The sequence below is a fragment of the Neurospora tetraspora genome (genome assembly GCF_033439725.1).
Source record: "Neurospora tetraspora strain CBS 560.94 chromosome Unknown B0H65scaffold_8, whole genome shotgun sequence".
NCBI lineage: Eukaryota > Fungi > Ascomycota > Sordariomycetes > Sordariales > Sordariaceae > Neurospora > Neurospora tetraspora.
In genome coordinates this window covers 978,767-999,213 of record NW_026944390.1, presented here as the reverse complement: position 1 = coordinate 999,213, position 20,447 = coordinate 978,767, and the positions used below count along the sequence as shown (strand labels likewise).

The 20,447-nt window shown below is 55.3% G+C and overlaps 2 protein-coding genes across 2 annotated transcripts; both read left to right on the top strand.

Moving 5' to 3' along the window:
• Positions 1-504: 504 nt before the first annotated feature.
• B0H65DRAFT_434129 (uncharacterized protein) lies at positions 505-17,276 on the top strand (the record flags this gene model as incomplete). The annotated part of the gene is made up of 6 exons (XM_062825113.1): positions 505-1,091; positions 1,145-2,157; positions 2,219-8,707; positions 8,763-12,552; positions 12,605-13,545; positions 13,624-17,276. The coding sequence occupies 6 exons, from the start codon at positions 505-507 to the stop codon at positions 17,274-17,276; spliced, it is 16,473 nt and encodes a 5,490-aa protein (XP_062677532.1).
• A 1,008-nt stretch (positions 17,277-18,284) lies between these two features.
• B0H65DRAFT_477673 (Metallo-dependent phosphatase-like protein) lies at positions 18,285-20,313 on the top strand. Its single transcript, XM_062827441.1, has 2 exons — positions 18,285-18,838; positions 18,904-20,313. The coding sequence occupies exons 1-2, from the start codon at positions 18,697-18,699 to the stop codon at positions 20,268-20,270; spliced, it is 1,509 nt and encodes a 502-aa protein (XP_062677531.1). The 5' UTR covers positions 18,285-18,696; the 3' UTR covers positions 20,271-20,313.
• The last annotated feature ends 134 nt before the right edge of the window (positions 20,314-20,447 follow it).

The window sequence follows — 20,447 nt, the reverse complement described above, 5'->3', positions numbered from 1 at the left end:
TAGTATAGTGCTGTCAGCGTCGTAGCACTTGTGGAAGGATTCCTATGTTGCAACGCTAAAGAAATCCACTCCAGCGGCTTGGATTCGACGACTTTGGGCACTGTGACCACTGAACACCCCAGAAATCCACCGTAGGATTACGCTGTGACGGTGATCAGCAGTGGCTTCTCCCCGAGGGGTGACTGAGCCTCACGTCGAGAGGCATCTCGTAGTACGTAGCGCAATGAAGTGCGTGTTAGTCTTACGTACCACTGTTTTGCGGACAAATGGAACTGTTTTGAGCAAAATAGGACACAAGTCATACATCCGGTATAGGACAGTTGTGGTCTCGCTGGGCTTTGGTGCTTCTCTTACAGCGTACCTAGGAGACCACGAGTTTCCGTTTCGAAAGCGATTTGACAGATTCGACACCACGATATTGGATACCTACCTCAACTACCTGGCTTGAGCTTCATCATGGCGATACCAAGCAAAGACGACTTTGACAGCTCAGCCATGCCCCCGATGGAATCTGTTCGGGCTTCAGATCCGGAGGATGACAACCACACGGCATCTCCCTCAGCAAGTCCCGAAGACCTCGGTCAAATCTGGGCCTGGAACGCCTCCGTGCCGGACCAGATCCAAGGCTGCATCCACGATCAGATCACCGCTCACGCCGAACGGCAGCCGGATGTCCTGGCCGTATGCGCCTGGGACGGAAATTTCACCTACTCGGAACTCGACGCCATAGCGACCAAGGTTGCCCGGAAGCTCATCATCCATCAACATGGAATCGTCCAGAGGTCTAGCATTCCCCTCTTGTTCTCCAAGTCCAAATGGACGACCGTGGCCATGCTGGCTGTGTTGAAGGCGGGGTGCAGTGCCATAGCTCTGGATGCTACTCAGCCTGATACGAGGCTGAGGTCGATCGTGGAGCAGGCGCGGCCTGCGATCATTATCTCGTCTGAGACGCATCGGGAGAGGGCAGCTTCTTTGGCGGGTGTGCCTGTGCTTCAGCTTGATGAGGCGGTCTTGGAAGATGGCGCTGAAGAGAACTTGGCTGAGTTGCCTGTGGTATCGCCAGCAGATATTGCGTATATCTCGTTTACTTCGTATGTAATCCCGAAGCCTGCTATAAGTGATTTCTCAACTGACCTTGGTATAGGGGTACAACGGGCCAACCCAAAGGTGCCTGCATCAGCCATGCCAACGTCAGAAGCGCTTCCCACTACCAAGGCGCCAAGCTGGGCTTCAACTCGAACACCCGCGTCCTGGACTTTGCTCCTTACTCGTTTGATGTCGCATGGGGTAACTTTCTCCATACCCTATGTGCTGGCGGAACGCTGTGTATCCCATCTGAAGAGGACATGTTGACAGATCTGTCCTCGGCGGTGACGGTCTTCAACGCGACCTTGATCAACGTCACTCCCACGGTCTTGCGCACCATCCATCCTATTCCAGAATGTCTGGAGACGGTTCTCTTGAGCGGCGAGATGCCGTATCGCGAGAACATGACGAAATGGGCTGGCAAGGTGAGACTTGTCAACACGTATGGTCCGACGGAGTGCACCTTCAAGTGTGCCTTTGCCGATATAAGCCCCTCATTGGAGGGTCGTCCGGATATCGGAAGAGGTGTCGGCTTCGCTACGTGGCTTGTTAATCCGGTCGATAATGATCGACTTGTCCCCATAGGATCAGAGGGAGAGTTATGGCTCGAGAGCCCTCAGGTTGGCCAGAGGTATTTGAATGACGTGGAGAAGACAGCCGAAGCATTTGTTGAGGATCCTCCTTGGCTAGTCGCTGGTGGCAGGCAAGGTAGGCTCTACAAGACGGGTGACCTTGTCAAGTACCTGCCTGATGGGCGATTGATGTTTGTGGGTCGTAAAGACTCGTCCCAGCTGAAGATCAGGGGACAAAGAGTGGAGATTGGGGACGTTGAACACCATGTACGCGCCTGTCTGGATGATGAACTTATCATCATTGTCGACGTTGTCGTGCCTAAGGACACTGAAACAAACTCTCTTGCTCTCTTTGTGGTGACAAAGAACCAAGATGGCGAGAGGGTTAAGAATCTGATGGAAAGCTTGGGAGATAAGTTGCGGGAGGTTCTGCCAGGATTCATGATCCCCGGCGTCTATCTGCCGATTGACGAGATTCCTGTCGCCAGTACAGGAAAAGGTATGTCAACTCGCCCTGTCAAATCCTCAATCTATTAGAGGTCAGTGTTAACAACAAGCAGTGGACCGACGAAGCCTAAGAGATATGGGAAGCGCAATGAGCTGGGAGGAGATTGTCCAGCTACAATCAACCATCATGACGGCGACAGAGTACCATGAACCCACAACCGGCACAGAGACACGGCTCCGCCAGATCTGGGCTGATGTCTTGGGCTTGGACCCGACTCGCATCAGCACAGCAGACAACTTTCTCCGGCTGGGAGGTGACTCGATTGGTGCCATGCGAGTGGTTGCGGCGGCACGGGAACATGGCATCTCGTTGTCTGTTGCTGATGTCTTCACCAGCCCGGTGTTAAGCGATCTTGCCCTGGTGGCTGACTCCAAAGCTCACGGACACGAAGACGAGGATCTCGACACTCGGCCGTTCTCGCTGCTGACGGTGAAAAGAGACGTCGATAGTGTCCGGAAAGTAGCCTCTGAGCTCTGCAGTATCAACCCAGACGAGGTCGAAGATGTCTTTCCGGTAACCTCACTACAGGAAGGCATGTTGGCAGACGGAGCAGAGTATGTCTCGAGGACTGTCTTTGCACTGGGAGATATTGACCTGGAGCGGCTCGAGGCGGCCTGGGAAAGCACCACTAAGCAAGCAACCATCATCCGGACGCGTATCATCGATCTTCCCGGCGAGGGACTTGTCCAGGTGGTCGTCAAGTCCAACGAGTCGCTCTCCAGGTGCTCGTCCATGGCCGACTTCTTTGCTGAGTTCTCTTCAATGGGCTTGGGCACTCTCTTGTGTCGCGCAGGCCTGATCGTGGCAAGAGAAGGCGAGCCGTGCTACTTTGCCTTGGAGATGCACCATGCAATTTTCGACGGGTTTTCCAACTCGTTGATCATGGACGCGGTTGAGAAGGCGTATCGTGAAGGAGGGAAGTTGGAGGAACAGTCGTTTGTTCCTTATCAGCGGTTTATCAAGCACGCCGTTTCTGCAGCTGGTGACAGCCGGTCAGACACTGTGGCATTCTGGCGTGACCAGCTGGCAGACTCGGAGGCTGCTGTATTTCCAGCGGTCACTAACACTGCGAACAGCGCTGAAAAGAGAGCTTTAGTGGACTTGCATCACTCGATAGCGGGCTTACAGTGGCCGGCCAAGGCGGGAATCACACCCTCTTCAGCAGTCCGTTCAGCGCTCTCGTTACTGCTAGCCGCCCACACCAACTCCAACGACGTTAAGTACGGCGAGACAGTCAGCGGAAGGAATGCTCCCGTCATGGGCATCGACCGCATCGCCGGTCCAACCATTGCCACCATTCCCGTCCGCGTCAAGTTCGACTGGGATCAGACCGTTCAGCAATTACAGCAACAGATCCAGAAGCAGGCCATTGAGGTCACCGCCCATGAACAATATGGCCTCCAGAATATCCGGCGCATCAGTCAAGACGTCGCCGAGGCCAGTCAGTTCCAGCTGCTGCTCGTCATCCAGCCACCGCAAAAGAACACTCAGGGACTCTTCTCCCAGGCCAAGAGCGTTGTTGGCGAACACTTGACATGGGTGGCCAAGGATGGCGACGCCGACAGTCTGGCCATGTACAACTCGTACGCCGTCATGGTCATCGTCCAGTTGGAAGACAACGGTCTGACCCTCAACATCAATTTTGACTCGGCCATCATCGAGGAGACGGCTGTCCAACGTATGGCGCTCCAGCTTGAGCACCTGCTCCGTCAACTCTGTTCGGCCGACCTGGCCCAGTCCAAGCTACGCGATATCACAGCCCTCAGTCCCCAGGATGTCGCCCAGATATGGGACTGGAACAGAGCCCTCCCTGAACCCGTTGAGGGCCTTGTGACGGAGACCATTGATGCCCTGTTATCAGACGCCACAGCCATTGCCGCGTGGGACAAGGAGTTTACCTACCGTCAGGTTAAAGACTTGTCGACCTTCCTTGCTCACCGTTTACGTCAAGACCACGGCATAAGCAAGGGATCCATCATCGTGTTGAGCTTTCAGAAATCGGGCTGGCAGCTTGTCACCATGCTCGCTGCTCTCAAGCTCGGTGCCGTTGTTATGCCACTCTCCGCACCTACTTTACCTCAGCGTGCCCGCGAAGTGGTCGAGGCTGTAAAGCCCAAGCTCGTCATCACTTCAAGTGCTGCTTCGGACCTGGCTCCATTTGAAGGGATCGTGCCGGTGTACCCTGTTTCCAGCCTGATCCAAGATGATGTTGAATCTACTGACTGGGTTCATGTTCTCGATCCCATTGAGATACTACCTTCGGACCCAGCCCTCATCCTCTTCACATCCGGCTCGACAGGAACTCCAAAGTCCATCCTCTGGACCCATGCCGCTCTATCGACCAACATCCGGACACACAGCCTCTCGTTCAGTGTCACTCCGACCAGCAGGATATTCCAATTTGCTGGATACGAGTTTGACGTGAGCACGGTCGAAGCCCTCTCCGCCTTAGCTTCAGGCGCGTGCTGCATAGTCCCGTCTGAATCGGACAGGACCAACCGTCTGGCCGGAGCCATCAATGACACTCACGCCAACTGGATCTGTCTGACACCCTCGGTTTCCGAAACTCTCGTCCGTGCAACAGTCCCCTCGTTGAAGACCATCGTCTTTGCAGGCGAAAAGCTGCCGCAAAAGACCGCTTCTAAGTGGGCTGAGTCCCTCGATTCGGTGTACAACTGGTACGGTCCAGCTGAGGCTTCCGTTGCTACTTCGTGCCGCGTGGACAAAAAGGCGTGGAAGCCAGCTTTGATCGGCAAAAGCACGTCCGGCTTGACCTGGCTAGTTGACCCTAGAGATCCCAACCGTCTGGCCCCTATTGGTGCGGTTGCCGAGTTGTGTATGGAAGGCCCGATCCTAGGTGCCTATACCGGCGACAGCGGCGCTGCTCTGAACGAAAAGTCTTTCTTCTCGCCGGCTTGGCTTCAGCACGGTCATGGTGAGGTACCTGGCCGGCCTGGACGCCTCTACAGAACGGGCGATCTGGTCAAGTACAATGGCAATGGGGACATCGCATTCATCGGCCGATTGCAGGAATCCCAAAGGAAACTACGCGGACAGAGAGTTGACCTGAGCGAGATCGAGTCACGAGTGCAGTCTTTCTTGTCCGGAAAGCTCCAAGTCTCGGTGGTGGCCGAGATTATCACCCCGACCAACAGCAATGTCGAGATTTTGGCTCTATTCATTAGCCCTTCGAGCTCAGAAGAGGATGCTTTGGCCCTGGTCAAGCTCAGATTCCCTGTGGACGACCTAGAGACAGATCTATCCAGAGTCCTGCCCTCCTACATGATCCCCAAAGTCTATATCCCCATCCAGACTCTTCCTATTTCTCACACTGGAAAGATGGACAGACGACGCCTTCGACAGATTGGGGGCTCATTGACGTATGAAGAGCTGGCATCCATGCAGCCCTCTCGTCAGGAGGCGAGAAAGCCTTCCACGATCATGGAAAAGCAACTTCAAGAGCTTTGGGCCGAAGTTATCGGCATTGAATCAAGTGTGATCAATGCTACAGACAACTTCTTGCGTCTAGGCGGTGACTCCATTGCTGCTATGCGCTTAGTAGCAGCCGTCCGCAAACGAGGGCTCCTCTTGACAGTTGCCGATGTCTTTGAAGCTCCATGCCTTCAAGATATGGCGATCCGGGTCAAGCAAGACTGTGATTCTCCGGAACAGCAGCTTGAAGTGCCTCCCTTTTCACTGCTTGACTCTGGCGTCAATGAGACCGAGGCTCGGTCTCTCGCCGCCAAGTTGTGTGCCATTGATGAGGCTCGGATTGTTGATATCTACCCTGTTACCCCTCTTCAGGAAGGACTGCTTGCGTTGGGCGCCAGAAAACCTGGTCTTTACGTATCTCGCAGTGCCTTCGAGCTTCAGCCTGGCATTGACACAAAACAACTGGAGAAAGCTTGGATGTCCACGGTTGACAAGTTGACTGCTCTCAGAACTCGAATCGTGGACCTTCCTGGTCAAGGGTTCGTGCAGGTTGTTCTCGATAACTGTCCCCTACTTTATGGGACAGATGTGGATGCCTATGTTCATGAAGATGAGCAGAATCACATGGGCCCCGGCACCGAGCTTTGCCGAGCCGCCATTATTGATCGTCACTTCATCCTGTCAGCCCACCATTCCATATACGATGGCCAAGTGCTCAAGATGATCATGAACGAATTAGAGTCTCAATACTTTGGAGCTCCCGGGATGACAGTCACACCGTTCAAGAACTTCATCAAGCATTTAAGCGACAAGGTCCCACAAGAAGCCGTCGACTTTTGGAAGGCTCAGCTCTCAAAGGGCGAGCCCAGACAGTTCCCGGTCCTCCCCTCGGCCACTTACCAGACACAGGCCAAGGATGACTTGCAACATTCCATCTCACTCAACTGGCCACGGACCGGCATGACGCCTTCAACCATGATCCGCGCCGCTTGGGCCATTTTAGCTACTCAGTACACGTCCTCCAACGATGTCATATTTGCCTTGACAGTCAGTGGAAGGCAAGCCAATATGAGAGGCGTGGAAAACTGCGTCGGTCCTACTATATCTGCAGTGCCCATCGCAGTGTCCGTTGACTGGAGCGAGACCGTCGAAGCGTTCCTCAAGCGCATGCAACAGCAAATGATAGAGATCACATCGCACGAGCAATACGGCCTTCAGAACATCCAACGTCTTCATAAGGAACTGGCTGAGTCTCGACTTCTTCAGACACTGCTCGTCGTGCAACCAGTTGCCGAAGGAAAGAACTTCAATGAAGACAACCTCCTGTTCAAAGCTCGTGACTTTTCGTCCAACATGGACACTCTGGGCCATGATCCCTTCAACAGCTGGGCGTTGATGGTGGTTTGTGAGCTTTCAACGTCGGGGCTGCAGCTTCGTATGAGCTTTGATGGCAATATTATCGACAAGTTGCAGATAGAGCGTATGGCCAAACAGTTTGAGACGGTTCTTCGGCAGATGTGCTCAGAGAGCAATACAGCGGCTACACTTGACGCCGTTCAGATTGCCAGCTCGGATGACTTGGACCTCTTTTGGTCACAGAATGTAGAAGTCCCCGAAGACCCTGAGGCATGTGTTCATGACCTGGTTTCTCTGGTGGCACGTACACGGCCGGATGCTGTTGCTATTGATGCATGGGATGGGCAGCTCACATACAAGGAAGTTGACGAGCTTTCCACTAAGCTCACCCGGAGCTTGATACACTTGGGTGTCAAGAAGGGCAACGTTGTCGCACTGAACTTCGAAAAGACCAAGTGGGCACCAGTACTCCAACTCGCCATCTTCAAAGCCGGAGGCATCGAAGTCCAGCTCTCAACCGTCGTCCCCGACCTCCGCATCAGCAGAGTATTCAAAATGGCCGGAGTCGTTCTCGCCGCCGTCTCCGAATCCCGTCTAAAAATGGTCTCCCAATACGCCCCCAGCTACACCATCTCCCAGCTCATGTCCCTCTCCCAACCCAACACCACTCCCCTCCCCACCATCACCATCCACGACCCCGCCGCGATCCTCGTCTCCTCCGGCAGCACCGGCGAGCCCAAACAAGTCCTCTGGAGCCACCGCACCCTAACCGCCAACCTCCTCGCCCACGGCTCCTACCTCTCCATCACCCCCTCCTCGCGCATTTTTCAGTTCGCCTCCTACGACTTCGACGTCAGCACCATCGAGTCGCTCTCGGCCCTCATCCACGCTGCCTGCATCTGCATCCCCTCCGAATCCGAGCGGTTGGATGGTACCACGGCCGCTATCAACCGGTTTCGATGCACTTTTGTGAATATCACGCCCTCTACCGCCAAGGCCATTGTCCCCAACTCCGTGCCTACTATCGAAACCCTCGTTTTGGCAGGAGAAAATTTATCAGAGGATGACGTCAACCGCTGGGCGGGTATCTGTCCAGTGCTGAACTGGTACGGACCAGCCGAGCACCCGGCCACTATCTGCGCCGCGGACGTCGCCTCCTGGCGCACGGGCGTGGTTAGTCGGATTGATCTTAGGCAGCCGGCGCTTTGCTGGCTTGTTGATTCTGGGAATCCGCACCGGCTGGTTCCGTATGGGGCGGTTGGGGAGATTGTTATTGAGGGACCGTTGTGTGCGGAGGGGTATGTGGGAAATGAGAAGATGACGGGGGAGAGGTTTAGGAGGGGGGCGGAGTTCCTTACCGGAAGAAGAAAGAGTACGACAAGATTGTACTACTCGGGCGATCTGGGGCGGTATGATAGTATGGGCAATCTGGTATATATGGGTAGGAAGGATGTGCAGTTGAAGATACGCGGGCAGCTGGTGGCGCCGGAGGAGGTGCAGTTTCATGTGCGGAGGAATTTGAACATGGGTATGGCAACGGTGGGGGAGAAGGGAGAGGTGACGGTGGTGGTGGATGGGATACAGCTGCAGGCTAGTACGGGGCTAAATCTTGTTGCGTTTGTTGGGCCGGCTACGGAGGAGGAGGTTGAGAGGGCAACGGTGGGGTTGAGGGAGAAGTTGATGAGGGTGTTGCCGAGTTATGCGATTCCGGGGTATTATATTGCTGTGGAGGAGTTTCCTATGAATGCTTCTGGTAAGACATCGCCTCTCTTTTTCAAGTCCCATTCTGTTTGCTAACCACATCTCAGGCAAAATCGACCGCAAATGTCTCCACGAGATCGGCGCCTCGTTCAATCCATCCCGCCAGACAACCACCAGTGGCCGTAGAGAGCCTACCACTCTCGAAGAGAAGACCCTACAGGATTTATGGTCCCGTGCCCTCGGAGTGAACGCCCAGCCCATCTCCGTAGGCGACAGCTTTCTACAACTCGGCGACTCCATCCAAGCCATGCGTCTGGTAGGAATAGCTCGTCAGGAAGGCTGGCTGCTTTCTGTGGCGGAGGTATTCGAGCATCCAACCCTGGAAGAAATGGCCAAGGTCATCATTCGAAAAAAAGAAGACGAGGGTGAAGAAGACGCCGCAGTCCTCCCCTTCTCACTGCTGGATCCGAATCAGGACATCAAGCTCGCTTGTCAGCGGGCTGCGTCCCTTTGCGGAGTGGAGGGAGATGATGTTGAAGATATCTTTCCGTGCACAGCTTTGCAGGAGGGATTGCTGGCTTTGACTATGAAGAGCGAGGGGAGTTATACAGGTCGGAATGTGCTGAAGCTGGCGTCGGCGGTTGATGTTGCCAAGTTTAGGGAGGCGTGGGACAGCGTTGTTTCGGCGATCCCCATCTTGCGCACACGCATCGTTGACCTCGATGGGCAAGGTCTCGTGCAGGTGGTTGTTCACGACCATTCCCAGTCGTGGATTGAAGCGACAAATATCGAAGAATACCTGAGGAAGGAGAACCAGCCCCCGATGGGTCTGGGTACGCCTCTCATGCGATGCGCAATTATTGAGCCTCAGATCGACGGTCAGGAGCCCGCCTCCTTTGTCCTGACCCTGCACCACTCCCTGTACGACGGGTTAACATTGCCCATCATCATGGAAACGCTTGAGGGTTTCTATAATGATCTTGCACCACCCCGTCTCGCTCCCTTCCAGTCATTCGTTAACTACATTGGCACGCGGGACAAAATCGCAGAAACCGAGTTCTGGAGAACGCAGTTCGCCGACCTCAAAGCTGCGCCATTCCCTGCTCTGCCATCGTCTACATACCAACCTCAATCAAATTCGACACTAGTCCACACGGTCGAAGACATCACCTGGCGGACGGACAACATTACTTCATCCACTGTGGTTCGCGCCGCATCCGCTTTGCTTTGCTCTCTCCATTCCAGCCCAACATCTCCCGACATCGTTTTTGGCGCTGTGTCTTCCGGTCGCAAGGCCCCTGTGCATGGCATCGAGACGCTTCCTGGCCCTACCATTGCCACTGTTCCTGTTCATGTCAAGACCAGCAACGACAGGAAAATAACAGAGCTTCTCACATCCATCCAGACCCAGGAGACGCAGATGATTAGGTACGAACAGACGGGTTTATCAGCAATCCGCCAAATCAGCGAGGAAGCGCGACTGGCTTGTCAGTTTCAAACACTAGTCGTCGTTCAGGCACCGCAAGAGGAAAGCACGAAGTCAGGGTTGTTCGTTTCTGAAGATGCCGAGCGCACGGAAGCAGAGGAGGAGGCACATTATCGTGGGTTCCAATCTTACGCACTTTCGCTGATTTGCACGCCGGAGGATGGGCGGCTCAGGGTCAGGTTCTGCTTTGACTCGGAGGTGCTTGGGAGGGAAAAGGTCCAGAGAATGGCGCGAGACTTCGGGAAGTTGTTGAAGACCCTGTGCTCTTCAATCAACGGCCAGATCAGCCTCGGCGCCATCAGCTTGGCCACACAAGAGGATCTCAACCTTATCTGGCAGTGGAACTCCTCACTTTGCCCAACTGTCGAGAGGCCGATACACGAGCTCATACTCGAAACAGCCTCACGCCAGCCAGACGCCATAGCAATCAGTGCCTGGGACGGTGAGATCACATACGGCGAGCTTGCTCGCATTACCGGCAACATCGCTCTCCATCTAGTCAACATGGGTATCAGCCAAAACATGATCATCCCCATCTGCTTCGAAAAATCCCTCCACGCCACCATCACCTTCCTCTCCGTCCTCCGAGCCGGCGGCGCCGGCTTACTTCTCGACACCACCCTCCCAGCGTCCTACCTCCAATCAGTCATCCAACAAGTCTCTCCCCCCTTCATCATCTCTTCACCAGCAGAGCAAACACTCGCTGCCAAGTTATCCAACAACACCTTACTCCTCGGCCCTAACTCACCCCTTTTACAACCCCCCTCCCCTTCCTCCCCTTCCTTACCCCCTACCACCCCCCAAGTCCCCCCCAACTCCCTAGCCTACACAGTCTTCACCTCCGGCACCACCAGCGCCCCCAAAGGCGTTCTTATCCCCCACTCCTCCATCAGCACAGCAGTCACCCACCAACGTTCCGCCATCTGCGTGTCCCCCCGCGAGCGCGTGTATGACTTCTCAGCACACACCTTCGACGGGCACCACTGGGCTGTTTTTCACACTTTGGCTTGTGGCGCCACATTGTGCATACCCAGCGAGAGGGAACGGAGGGAGGATTTGACGGGGAGTATAAGGAGGTGCGGAGCGACGATGGCGTTTTTGACGCCGAGTGTTGCGAAGGCGGTGGATGTCGAGGGGGTAGGGGGGAGGTTGGGGATGGTGTATTTGGGTGGGGAGAGGGTGGGGAGGGATGATTGGGGGAGGTGGATGGTTAATGAAAAGAGGAAGGTGTTTAATGTGTATGGACCTACTGAGACTACGCAGATGGTTATGTATGGGTTGATATCTCCTCAGTCATCAGGCCCGGAGGGGGGTAAGTTGGAGTTGTCGATGGGCAAGGGAGTGGCAGCTTGTACATGGATTGTCGACCCCGAGTCTAGCGAGCGGCTGGTGGAAGTAGGGCAGGTGGGAGAGCTCTACCTCGAGGGCCCGCTAGTAGGGGACGGGTATCTGAATGATCCTGACAAAACGGCCAAGAGCTTTGTTGAGAGTCCGGGGTGGTTGAGGAAGGGGAGTCCGGATGGGAGGGTTAAGGGAAGGAGCAAGTCGAGGTTGTATAAGACGGGGGATTTGGTTAGGTATAACCCGGCTGATGGCACGCTGGTTTTTGTCGGCAGGAAGGATACGCAGGTTAAGTTGAGGGGACAGAGGATTGAGTTGGCCAAGGTTGAGCAGGCTGTTCAGCAGGTTCTGGCTGGCAAGCTGGGGAGGGAGGCGCCGCCGGTGGTGGTGGCGGAGGTTGTGGTGTCGTCGGCTACGAACAGCCAGGTTCTGGTGGCCTTTGTCGAGACTGGCTCGAGCGAGGTCCGGTTTGCGAACTGGATAGATGGTCTACAGGATGCCTTGCGCGAACAGTTACCGCCGTACATGGTCCCGGCGGCGTTTATGCCAGTTGAGGCGATGCCGTTGACGACGAGTGGAAAGACGGATCGGAAACGGTTGCGTGAGATGGGCGCTAGTATGACTCTCGAGCAGGCTGACAGCGAGGGGAATGAGGCAGATGGCGAGCTACCGGGAACAGAAGAGGAGATTGTCCTTCGGCAATTGTGGAGTGTCATTCTGGGTGTTGAAGAAGACAAGATCCGTACCGGCAGCAGTTTCTTGCGTCTTGGCGGTGACTCGATTTCGGCGATGCGGTTGACTGCGTTGGCGCGCAATCACGGGTATAGCCTGGCGGTTCAAAGTATTCTTCAGAGTCCGAAGTTGTCTGATATGGCGAAGGCGATGGAGAGGCAACAGAAGGAAGCTGTTGAGACATCCAAGCCTCGTACTATTGAGCCCTTTGTGCTCCTCAAGAACCCTGCTGGCAAGGACTCGACGCTGGACTACGTCGCAAGTCAGTGTGGTATTGAGCGGGGGCAGATTGAGGATGTCTTCCCTACAACCAGTGTTCAGAAGTCTTTGCTTTCCATGTAAGTACCACATTATAAGCCCGCGATGAGATTGTACTAATACACGAGACAGGACGGCCAAATCCCGGGATGGAGGTTCCTATGTCGCCAGATACATCCTCCGTCTCAGACCCGACATCGAACTCGACCGTTTCAAGGCCGCCTGGGAACATGTCAGCCGCACAGTCGCACCCATCCTCCGTCAAAGAATCCTAGACGTTCCCACAGAAGGTCTCGTCCAAGTCCAAGTCGACGAGTCCCTTTCCTGGGAAGAATCCAGCGACCTAGACACCCACCTCCAGCGCGACCTCGCCAAACCCATGGGCCTAGCCACAGAACTCACCAGGCTAGCCATTATCACCAACAGCAACACCAACAACGACGAGCACTCCTGCTGCATAACCCAACACCACGCCATCTACGACGGCTACTCCCTGCACCTTCTCCTCTCTGAAGTCACCAAAGCCTACGCCGGCATCACCGACCCCAGCCCCATCGCCCCCTTCCAGTCCTTCATCCAGCACATCTCCAGCATCGACCAAGACGCGTCCCACTCCTTCTGGCGCACCCAATTCGCCAACTCGGAAGCGATCCCCTTCCCCGAACTGCCTGCTGAGCAACAAGACTACCGCCCCAAAGCGGACAGCACCGTCAAGCGCCATCTGACCAACCTCCGCCTGACCAAGCGAGGAGACGCAACAGCCAGCAGCTTGATACGCGCCGCTTGGGCTATCCTGACGGCTAGGTACACGGGTGCGGAAGATGTGGTGTTTGGCGCGATGGTCACGGGAAGACAGGCGCCGTTGGAGGGGATGGGGAGGATGGTTGCGCCGTTGATCAGCGCGGTTCCCGTGAGGGTTAAGTTTGATGGGAAGAGGCAGACGGTGAGGGAGCTGTTGGAGGGGATTAGGGATCAGGCGTTGGCGATGGTGGAGTTTGAGGGGACGGAGTTGTTGGAGATTAGGAGGGTTAGTGAGGAGGCGGAGAGGGGGACGAGGTTTAATAGTTTGCTTGGTAAGTCTTTTTTTTTTTGGGTTTAGTGAGGAGGGTTTGTTTTTCAGATTGAGGTGTGCTAATGAGATGGTGATGCAGTGGTACAACCGGCGTTGCAGAATGTGGACGAGTCGAAGCAGGATGGCCTCTTTACTTCCGGGCCGGAGTACATCTCCAGCCGCGATGGGTCATTGGATGACTTCAACCCCAATGCTGTCATGGTCATGTGCCAGCTGACCAACTCGGATGATATAAAGCTGGAGATCAGCTTCGACTCGAAGGTTGTTGATCAGGCGCAGATGGAGCGGATAGCTGCTCAGTTTGAGCATGTCCTCCGCGAGCTATCCACTTCACCTGCTGATCAGAAGATCGAGGATATCACAACAGTGAGCAAGCAAGATGTGCAAGAACTGTGGAAATGGAACGCCAATGTGCCCGAAGCCATTGAAGCATGCGTCCACGACCTCATCGACAAGACCATGAAGCGCATTGCTGACGCCCCTGCCATCTGCGCCTGGGATGGTAATCTCTCTTATGCCGAGCTGGACGGGTTATCCAGTCGTTTGGCAGCGCATCTGGTTTCTCTCGGGGCGGGACCGGGAACCATCATCCCCCTTTGTTTTGAAAAGTCAGTGTGGTATCCCGTTGCGGCCCTGGCTATCATGAGGGCTGGTGCAGCAGCTGTCGCGATGGACTCGACGCAGCCTGAGGGCCGGTTGAAGTCCATTGTCACGCAGATTGGCCCCAAGATATTGCTGGCATGTGCTACCACGCGAGAGTTGGCAGGCAGGCTGTCGGATGCTGAGGTGGTTGTCGTCGATAAAGCTCATAGCCACGAATGGCCTGTTGATCCGATCCCGGTCAAGGTCAGCCCGTCCGATATGCTATATGTCGTCTTCACCAGCGGCTCAACAGGCACGCCAAAGGGTATCGTAACCACCCACCAGAACTTCTCCTCAGCAGCCACTCACCAAGCCTCCATCCTAAACATCCGCTCGGGAACCCGCGTCTTCGACTTCGTCTCCTACAGCTTCGACGTCTCCTGGTCAAACCACCTCCAGAGCCTGATCTGCGGCGCCTGCCTCTGCATCCCCTCCGAGACAGAACGCAAGAACGACATCGTCGGCGCTTTCAACCGCATGAACTGCGACTACACCTACTTCACGCCCTCCGTGGCCCGCTCGCTGGACCCGTCTACCATGCCAGGACTCCGGACGCTGGCAATGGGCGGCGAAGCCATCATGGGGAAGGACGTTGCGCGCTGGACGCAGGCGGATACCGTTATTGGCATCTACGGCCCTGCTGAGTGCGCCCAGGCGCTGTCCTTCACGCGCTTTACGCCCGAGACGCGCAATAACCATGTGGGTATCCCGTACGGCGCGAACACCTGGCTCGTTGAACCGGGTCGTCCGGATAGACTCGCTGCCGTCGGGACGATTGGCGAGCTTCTGATTGAAGGTCCGGCGGTTAGCAAGGGGTACTTTGGTGATGAAGCCAAGACTGCGGCGGCGTATATCCGGAGTCCGTCGTGGCTTCAGCAGGGCGCGCCACCGGGACACGTAGGACGACAAGGCACGCTTTACAAGACGGGTGATCTTTTGCGCTACAACTCTGATGGGTCACTGGACTTCATTGGTCGCAAGGATGGGTTAATCAAGCTCCGCGGCCAACGTATCGAGCTGAGCGAGGTGGAGTATCATATTCGCAACTCACTTGGGGATCCGAGCTTGGTCGAAGCCATTGCCGCGGAGATCATCACGCCTGCTAATAGCACTAGTCCGATTCTTGCCGTGTTCTTCAGTCTTGTCAAGGCAGAAAAGGATGACGTAAGCTCGGGTGACGACGCTGACAATCGAGCTAGACTCGCCCGCGCCATTGAAGGTCTAGAAGAAAAGCTTTGGGACCGCGTACCGCAATACATGGTACCCGGAGCATACATCTACGTGGACAAGGTGCCGATGACCACGACCAACAAGACCGACCGACGGGCTCTGAGGCAGCTGGGAAGCAAGTACACGCTAGAGGAGCTGGCTGCTATGCAACCACAAGGTGTGGAATCCAGACGGACCCCATCTACGGAAATGGAGAAGCGGTTACAGGCATTGTGGTCGTCGGTCCTGGAGATTGAACCGGGTAGTATCTCGGCTGATAGCAGCTTCTTCCGGATTGGTGGGGAGTCGATCGCTGCCATGAGGATGGTTTCCATGGCGCGGCAGGAGGGCCTGGCTTTGACGGTGGCTGAGATCTTCAGAGCGCCGAAGCTGTGCGACCTTGCATTGGTGGTGGCGGAGAGCAATGGACACGAGGAGGATATACCTACGCATAGCCCGTTTTCGTTGGTGAAGACGGATGATTTGGCAGACTTCCTGGAAACCAAGGTGGTTCCGTTCTTGGATGACGGGCTCACCATCGACCACATCCAGGACGTGATTCCCGCCACAGACTTCCAAGCGCTTTCGGTCTCGGAAAACCTACAAGATCCTCCCGGAAGATATCCCCATTGGATCTTCGATCTCCCCGCCAACGTGGACTTTGCACGGCTCAAACAGGCATGCACAGACCTAGTGAATCACTTCGACATTCTCCGCAGCGTCTTCGTCTCAGCAGCGGATGACGACGACGGGAAGTTCTGGCAAGTTATCCTGCGAGAACTCACTCCGGCCTACGACACCATTGACGTCGAGGACGTGAACGACCTCCCGGACCTCGTCGACTCAATCTGCGCCCAAGATCTCACCCGGCCTCGCAAGCTCGGACAATCCTTCATCCGCTTCATCGCCATCAAACACTCCTCCGGTTCCGGCTCGCACAAGCTCATCTTCCGGATTTCCCACGCCTACTTCGACGGCTTCAGCTGGTCCCAAGTCCTCCAAACCCTCTCCTCTCTCTACGTCAACAAGCCGGAGCGAGCAATTCCAATCCCACCCACCCCCTCCTTCGCGGATTACATCGCCTTCCGCGAATCCCGCAAGCAAGAAAGTTTAACATACTGGGCCACCCGCCTCCAAGGCTCACACTATCCATCCTGGAGCCGCTCGCCCCAACCCATCACCTGGTCCGCCGTCTCCGACCGCCTCTCCCTTCGCCACACCATTCCTCTCCCTTCATTTTCTGATGGAAACGAAGACGGCATCTCCCCCGCGACCCAGTTCCACGCCTCCTTCGCCCTCGCATTCACCCGTTATTTCGGCAAGCGAAACCTCCTCTTCGGCCGTCTCCTAACCGGCCGATCTGCGCTTCCCGCAACTCTGCAAAACGTGGTAGGGCCTACGATGACCGAACTCCCTGTCTGCGTTTTTGTTTCTGGGGACGATACCTTGAGCAGCGTCGCCAAGCGACTGCAGGAGCAGTTTATTGAGGACTCGAAGTACGAAGCGGTGGGTATGCGAGAGGTTATTGAGGGGCTGGGGGGTACGGATTGGGTTCATGATGGAAAGGATTGGGGGTGGAGGACTGCTTATCAGCAGGAGGATGAGACCGGCACAACCGGTAATAGCAACGAGGAGGAAGGAGGAGGAGGCAATGGGTTATTCGAGAAAGGAGGGATAGGGTTCTATGAGAGGGAAATGCCGGCTAGAGAGAGACCGGAGGTTTATGCTACGCCAGACAGAAAGAGGGGGGTGTTGGTTTTGGAGTTTGAGGGGAGTAAGGAGTGGGCGAAGGGGGTGGGGATTGGGGAGGAAGGGGTGATGAGGTTTTTGGAGGTTTTGGGATTGGTTTTGGGTGGTGATTTGGGTGATAACGTGAGGTGAGGAGAGGTGAGGGGTGAAATTGGTTGGGTTGGAGGAAGCGTACCGGGCTAGGTAGATTTCTTGTGGTTATATAATCTCTTTTTGTTAGGTTCTGAAGTTTCCTTGGTGTTCGTGAGCCTTCCTGCGTTGTTTGTACCTCTATGTTTTTGTTATGGTGGAATGGAGGCGCCGAGGCTGTCAAGAGGCGTGGTTTAAGGTATTGCCAAGAAGGTAGAGAAAGTCCTGCAGTATACATACATCGCATGTTTCAGAAGAATAGTAGTGACACACACCAACCAGTAATCGAGATGGATCTCCAGCACGTGGGTAAGGTCAGTTACATCGTGAACCGGCTCTCCTCCTTTTGTCGAACCGGTGTGCACAAACCCATACATAGCTCCAAGCCGGACCCCAACGTCCCACAAAGGTTTCATCACGAAAATCGGCCACATTTAAGCAAAAAAAACACAGAAAAGGAAGGTCCAAAGGCCCTTTATAGCCATGAGTTCTTTCCCCCATGCAAGCACGTTGACAAACAAGCAATTCCCAGACGTTCAACCATCTAAACGAGATCATAAACCCTGTCAGTATATCACCATGCTATTAACTCCACAAACGCTTCCGAATGGAACGTGGAACGTGGAACCGTGGAACCTTTTAAGGTGATCATGAATGCGGTTCCCTCCAAAATTCCAGATTTACACGGAATCTTTCCAAGTTGACAAAGTTGACGAGTGCATCCGAATGAAACTCAAACGTCGTAAACCGCTGGAGCAGTTCTCGTCGTTCTCGTCGAAAAAAGCAAAAATGTCCCTCCCGGAGCCCCTCACTTCCCTGTCGCTCACTTCCCTTCCAAGTTTTTGTTGGAGGCTCAGGTGGTAGCGGACGGTGATGGTTACCACTCCAAGATCGCTGATCAGATCAGTCCCCTCCAAAAACCGTTTAGCGCCAGACATTCTGACCAATCATCTTACACGGATTTACCCACGGTGCCTTGAATGCCAACCACGTGCGGAGGTCTCTGGTTGTAGAATTCCATAGGCTCGTCGGCTCGCCAACCACCAGTTGAAGATGGACTTGACGGATGCGTAAAGAAAACAACGGGATGTGGTACCGAATCGCATTTGGATAACCGGTTCGAGAGTTGATGGTTGCTACGACTGCGACGCTGACATTGGCTCCCCTGACCTTGACCTTGACCCCTGAAGCGGTTTCGAGCAGCTTGAACACTCGAAACCGGATGGGTGATAGTTCATGCTATTATTGTCAGGTACGAGACGCGCATCATAACCAGCAGAAGTGAGGGGACGGAACAGATGCATAGGCATTGATAAACCGAGGAGCCCCATAGCCTTGATCGTCCTAGTCCGACTCTCTGTGTTTCTTCCTGGACGTGGTTAATTTCATTGCCAACGGGCACGGCGTCGGCACCACGGTCATTATGATGGACACCCTAGTCCTTACCTTGGTCAAGGGACTTCCCTTGTTAGCTCTGGGTGTGGCAGCGGGAGCGACATACCCTCCAATTCCTGTCGATCTGACCACGCCCGTCCAGCACCGCATCGCCATCAACAGCCCGACGTGTGAGCTTCCCCCTTTTCCCCATCATAGAGCAAGACCGCATGTAGTTGACACCAAGGTCCAACAGCCGTCCGCATCGCCTGGAACACCTACCAGCAACTCAGCCAGCCGTGCGTGCAATACGGCACATCGCCATCCTCCCTCGGCTCCCAATCCTGCTCAACCTCGTCCATCACCTACCCGACATCGCGCACATGGGCCAACGTGGTCACCATCGACGGCCTTGCATCCGCCACCACATACTACTACAAGATCGTCTCGACCAACTCCACGCTCGAGACATTCACCAGCCCGCGCCTACCGGGCGACAAGACGCCCTTCAACATCAGCATCGTCATCGACCTCGGCATCTACGGCAAAGACGGCTACACGATCGAGCAAGACGAGACCAAGCGGGACCTGATCCCCTCCATCGACCCGTCGCTCAACCACACCACCATCGGCCGGCTGCGCGACAACATCGACAAGTACGACTTCATCGTGCACCCGGGCGACATCGGCTACGCCGACGACTGGATCCTCAAAGCGCACAACTGGCTCGACGGCAAGGACGGCTACCAAGCCATCACCGAGACCTTCTTCAACCAGCTGGCGCCCATCTCGGCGCAGAAACCCTACATGACCAGCCCCGGTAACCACGAAGCTTCGTGCCAAGAGGTGCCGCACACCAGCGCCCTGTGTCCCTCTGGCCAAAAAAATTTCACCGACTTCATCAACCGCTTTGGCCGCGTCCTGCCCACCGCTTTTAGTTCTACCTCGCCCGACTCCGCAGCCAAGGTCAACGCCAACAAGGCCCGTCTCCTCGCCAACCCGCCCTTCTGGTACTCGTTCGAGTACGGCATGGCGCACATGGTCATGATCGACACGGAAACCGACTTCGAGGACGCGCCCGACCAGCCCGGCGGGAGTGAGGGACTCAACGGGGGGCCCTTCGGCTCGTACCTGCGTCAGCAGCTGGACTTTTTGGAGGCTGACCTCGCGTCGGTCGACAGGTCTGTTACCCCCTGGGTTGTTGTAGCGGGCCACAGGCCGTGGTACACCACGGGCGGCGGGAGCGATTGCCAGCCGTGCAAGAAGGCGTTTGAGCCGCTGTTTTACAAGTATGGGGTTGATTTGGGCGTGTTTGGGCATGTGCATAACAGCCAGAGGTTTGCGCCGGTGGTGAATGACACCGCGGACCCGGCGGGGATGGAGAATCCCAAGGCGCCCATGTATATCGTGGCCGGTGGCGCGGGGAACGTGGAGGGGTTGAGTAAGGTGGGCAAGAATGTGTCGACGAATCGGTTCGCGTATGATGACGCGTTTAGCTATGCGACGGTTAATTTTCTGGATGAGCAGCGGATGCAGGTGGACTTTATCAAGAGCGAGACGGGCGAGATTTTGGATCGGTCCGTGTTGTTTAAGAAGCATGATCAGAGGTTTGTTGTGCAGTGAGCGTCTGTTAGGAATTTACTTAATGAAGATGGCTTTGTGATGATTATTCCGTCTTCCGTCCGAGAAGGGTGGTTCGGAATGCAAAAGACGCAACATTCGTTCATGTTCCCGGAATATCACCGCCTAAACAAGAGCAACTGCCGCATTCGGCCGCTCCCCCTCCCCCGCACAGCACCC

Coding starts and splice junctions, on each gene's coding strand:
- B0H65DRAFT_477673 (XM_062827441.1), top strand. CDS start 18,697: ATGATGGACACCCTAGTCCTTACCTTGGTCAAGGGACTTCCCTTGTTA. Junction 18,839..18,903: donor CGCCATCAACAGCCCGACGT/GTGAGCTTCCCC, acceptor AAGGTCCAACAG/CCGTCCGCATCGCCTGGAAC.